General features: G+C 69.1%; 1 protein-coding gene across 2 annotated transcripts; it reads right to left on the reverse strand.

The window, feature by feature from the left end:
• Positions 1-6: 6 nt before the first annotated feature.
• Positions 7-4706, reverse strand: PIP4K2C (phosphatidylinositol-5-phosphate 4-kinase type 2 gamma). 2 transcript variants are annotated; one of them, XM_085320852.1, is made up of 11 exons: positions 4543-4621; positions 3398-3458; positions 2989-3086; positions 2747-2843; positions 2523-2663; positions 2293-2439; positions 1994-2032; positions 1534-1647; positions 1111-1360; positions 925-1028; positions 7-815 (listed from the first exon to the last, which is right to left on the reverse strand). In XM_085320852.1, exons 3-11 carry the CDS (start codon positions 3051-3053, stop codon positions 735-737), a joined length of 1038 nt encoding a protein of 345 aa, XP_085176978.1. In that variant the 5' UTR covers positions 3054-3086; positions 3398-3458; positions 4543-4621; the 3' UTR covers positions 7-734. The 2 variants fall into 2 exon arrangements, with proteins under 2 accessions (XP_085176978.1, XP_085176971.1); XM_085320845.1 differs by lacking the exon at positions 3398-3458 and having other exon boundaries at positions 4543-4706.
• Between the last annotated feature and the right edge of the window lie 20 nt (positions 4707-4726).

Below are 4726 nucleotides of genomic sequence, written 5' to 3' on the forward strand. Positions count from 1 at the left end.
GGAAGGGGGGAGAACAGGGTCTGGGGGGGTCATCCTCCCCCCCCCCAGACCCTGCTGATAACGGAAAGGGGGAGGGAGAAACAGGGGGTCTGGGGCCACCACACACCGTGGTCCYACTTGCAGTAGGGTCAGGGAGAGGGCCACGCACCCCCAGCCCCACCTGCGCTGGAGGGGGGGCACAGGCTGGCTGTAACCCCCCTCCCAACCAGACCCATAACAGAGAAAAGGGGGGGGCTACTCCCCCCCCCCATGGCCCTACTTGCACTGGGAGACACCCCAGGACTGTCAGCAAAACACAGGGATCCCCTGGGAACAGCCCCCTTTGGGGGGGGGAACAAGGGGGAACCTCCTACCCCCCCCAGGAGGGGGCACCCCACAAGCCCAGGGCAAGTAGTGTTTAATTGCCCCCCACCCCAGAGCATGGGGAGGGGGAACAAGAGCATTGCAGCCAGGGCAGGAGGTGCCCAGGACCCCATGCCGGGGGGGGGGCAGGTGGCAGCCCCCCAGCTTATTGCATACAGCAGGGCTGGACCCCCGCTCCCCCCCACCAAGGGAAAATAAGGCACTTGAGTAGCACAACCCCACCGGGCACCAAGGGGGGGGCAGCCCCGCTCACGTCGGGGGAGAGGGGGGCACCGTGCCTGGGACAGCCGGAGCGAAGGGAGTGGGGGGGCCGAGGGGGTGTCTCGGCCCCAGAGCGGGCGAGGGGTGGAGGGGAGGGGGAGGCCCCCCCCCTAGGCGAAGATGTTGGTGATGAAGTCGAGGAAGCGCTTGGCGTACTGCTCCGGGTGCACCGTGGAGATCTCGGCACCCGCCTGCGGGAGAGCACAGGGTCAGAGCCCGTCTTGGGGGGGGGGGCAACCCCCACCTGACCCCCCCCATAGAGAAATACACACCCTGGGCCTCCCCCCACCCCGGGCTCACCCCGTGCTTGACGGTCTTGGCGGCRTGGGCGGCCTTCTTGCGGGCGTCGTACTGCGTGAGGATGTCGATGAGGCCCATGCAGTACACCTCCTTGCGGGGGCCGCCTGGGGGGCGGCGAGGCGGTGGGGGTCAGCCCCACGCACCGGCCTTCGCCCCCCCCCCCCGGGCACCCAGCACCCCGCTCACCCTCGGCGCTGCGGATGGCGTAGACGTCCACGTAGGGGTCGAACTCGCCGGGGCCCAGCGGCCGGTGGGAGTTGAGGTAGCTGCCGATGCCCTCCGGGGAGGTGCCGTAGGAGCCCACGACGGCGGCCCCCGCCTCGTCGCCCCCGCCTTCCTCCTCCTCCACCTCCTCTTCCTCCTCCTGCTCTGCCCGTGCCACGTCGTGAATGCCCAGCAGCAGGCTGTAGTCCATGATCTTCAGCTGCACCAGGAACTGATGACATGGGCAGGTCAAAGGAGGGGACACGGAAAGCTCGCGCCAGCAGCCAGTTTTCGGGAGGAGGGTACCAATCCCAGGGAGACTGCGCTGTCAGGAGGAGCCACCCCATCCCCAAACACCCAGCCCACGTCTGGGCACCATGGCTTTGCCCGGTGCCCCCCACCCACCTCCACATCTCTCTTGAGCTTCTCCATGAAGTCCTTCTTGTCCTCCTCACCCACGTAGACCTTCTCATTCTTGTTCAGGAAGTCCATGTCCTTGAGCGTGGGCAAGTCTTTGCCCTGCGGCGAGAGGGATGTATGGGACRGGCCTCCACAGTCCTGCTACGGCTGCCGGGAGGCCCCTCCCCACGCCAAGCAGCCGGCAGGGTCTTCCTCACCCCTATGGAGGACCCTGGGGGCTCGCAGATAATGGGGACTCCCTGGGGACACGTGTGGTGGCACCTTGCCTCCGCAGTCTCTCGGGATGCCACGGCACGGCAGGGATCAGTTCTCCCTCAAAAGCCACAGCCCCATCGCTAAGCAGAGGCCAGGGACAGGCCAGTAACGAGCTCGGGATCACCCCAATTCCCCTTCCCAGGGTGGGGGCTCTCAGCACCATCCTGCCCACGTTGCGGTGCCCTGGTACCTTCTCCTTGTCGCTGGCTTCTCGGGACACGAGGGAGCCCTGGGGGAAAGCAGAGGCAGCGTTAGGCCGGGGGGGGGGATCAGCTCTCCCGGCAGAGGGGACGGAGGAGGGAGCATCGGAGCCAGAGCCAGCTAAATCCACTCAGAGGTGGAGAGCACAGGGAAGCAGGACGCACAGATGACCCAAGAGTATGAGCCAATTTGGGAGTCTGCCTCAGCTCCAAGCCTCTCTAGCAGCTTTAGGGGGGGGGCTTGTGGTGGGGCAGCAAGGCTGGGGCGATGGGGTGGGCGCCCCATTACCTTGAGGTCGTACTTCCTGTGCACGGAGAGCCGGTGGCTGAACATGTTCCTCATGACGAGCAGGTAGGTCTCCTCGCTGTCCACGCTCACCCGGTACATGCCCAGGAACTGGGGCAGCAGCGTGGTCCCGTGGCACTTCACGATGTACTGTGGGGAGACGCGGGTCCCGTCAGGGCCCTCAGCGGGCCCCAAGGCCCCTGGCCACCCCCCCGGCTGCCATGGCCCCGTACCTGGTGGTAGTGGGACAGGAGGCTGTGGACGTCGGCCACGTCCTCRCTCGACAGCTCCTTCACCACCAGCGTGCGGTCGTAGGACAGCAGGAACCGCCGGTCGCTGCCCTCGGAGTGGGGCGGGCTCCGCGTCAGCGAGACCTGGGCAGGACGGGCGCAGGCGTCAGGCAGGGCCGGGGCAACACCGGCACGGCCCCCAGCTGCCACGAGCGCCGCGGGCCCACCTGGTAGTCCTGGTCATCGATGCCGAAGCGCTCGCGCAGGTTGCGGAAGACCTGGGGGCAGTACTCCTTGAACTTGAAATGACTGGGCAGGTTCTCCCTGGGGACAGAGGCGCCAGCTTGAGGGCACAAGGCCCCCCCGGGCAGCCGGGGGCTTCGTTCCCCCTTTCCGGAGGGTGTCCCGAGCCCCCGGCGGGCTCTCGGCCCTGCCCGGGGCGCCCCCGCGGAGCAGAGCCAGCCCTCACCGGTTGAAGAGGTGGTTGTTGACTTTGATTTTGGAGCTGGCCTTAAAGTCGTCGGGCAGGAGCATGACGGGCAGCGGGACCTGGCTGAGCTCGCTGATCTGCGGGGCAGCGGGGCGGGTGATGCCGGCCCCCGCGCTGCCAGCCGCGCGTCCGAGGCGTGCCATGGCACCGCCGCCTTCTGCGGCCCCGCCGAGGGGCCCCCAGGAAGGCCCCAGTTCTCCCAGTGAGCAGGCGCCAGCGCCCACCACGCGGACGTCGCAGGCTGGGGGGCAGCTCGGGCAGGCGCTCAGGTTAACGAGCGGATTAACGAGCGGTAGCCGCAGGCGGGCGAGGGTTAACACCGTTACCGGGGGGCTGCAAGCGGTGTGGGGTGGCACACGCCATGCGAGCAGGCCCAGGGGCCACCCACCTCCTCCAGGGCTGTCCGGGGGGCACCGCGCCGCCAGTCCAAGGGGTGCTAGTGGGACAAACTGGGGGGGGGGAGCCATCAGCGCTGCCGGGGAGGGGGCACAGTGCAGAAGGGCCTTTGTGCACCCCCTCACCTGGGTGGGGCTAGACCACAGATGCCAAGGGGAAGGAAAAGGGGGTCTGAGGTCCCCATGGCAGATGGAGGAATCCCATGGGTGGGGGCACGGGGTCCCTACAGGGGATGTGGATACCGGGGAGGGGTCCTGGGGTCCCTATGGGGGACAGGGGTCCCACGCAAGGGGGACCAGGCTCTTCATGATGGATGGGCGTCCCACGGGTGGGGGTCTGGGGTCTCTAGGAGGGACAGGGGCCCCACGCAAGGGGGTCTGGGCTCTCTAAGATGGATGGGCGTCCCACGGGTGGGGGCTTGGGGCCTCTAGGAGGGACGGGGGCCCCACGCAAAGGGGTCTGGGCTCTCTAGGATGGATGGGAGTCCCATGGGTAGGGGTCTGGGGTCTCCAGGAGGGACGGGGGCCCCACGGGAGGCGGTCCAGGCTCTCTATGATGGATGGGAGTCCCACGGGTGGGGGTCTGGGGTCTCCAGGAAGGACAAGGGTGGACAGGAGAGGGGTCCAGGCTCTATGATGGATGGGAGTCCCACGGGTGGGGGTCTGGGGTCTCCAGGAGGGACAGGGGCCCCACGAGAGGGGGTCCAGGCTCTTTATGATGGATGGGAGTCCCACGGGTGGGGGCTTGGGGCCTCTAGGAGGGACGGCGGCACCACGGGAGGCGGTCCAGGCTCTCTATGATGGATGGGGTCCCACGGGTGAGGGTCTGGGGTCTCCAGGAGGGACAGGGGTGGACAGGAGAGGGGTCCAGGCTCTCTATGATGGATGGGAGTCCCACGGGTGGGGGTCTGGGGTCTCCAGGAAGGACGGGGGCCCCACGGGAGGGGGTCTGGGGCCTCTAGGGGGGACGGAGGCCCCACGGGTGGCGCGCGGGGCGATGCTGCAGGACGCCCCTGGGGAGAGGGGCCCGGGGCCGGGCCGGGCCGGGCCGGGCCGGGCCGGGGGAGGGGGCGAAGCGCCCGGAGATGGCGGGCAGGGCCCCGGGCAGCGGGGCGGGGGCGGCCGGTGCCGCCCTCACCTGGTGGTTCACGCCCCAGGCCAGCACGGCCAGCAGCGGGTCGGCGGCCCGCGGCACCTTCACCCGCTGCGGCACGAACCGCTTCTGCTTCTTCTTCGTCTTGGTGCGCGGCGCCGCCGGCCCCGCCGCCGCCATGGCCGCCGCTTCCGCCCGCCTTCCGCCCGCACCGCTGCGGCGCCGGAAG

The sequence above is a fragment of the Rhea americana genome, unplaced genomic scaffold (genome assembly GCF_003343005.1).
Source record: "Rhea americana isolate MKP2758 unplaced genomic scaffold, rheAme1 scaffold_1198, whole genome shotgun sequence".
Lineage (NCBI taxonomy): Eukaryota > Metazoa > Chordata > Aves > Rheiformes > Rheidae > Rhea > Rhea americana.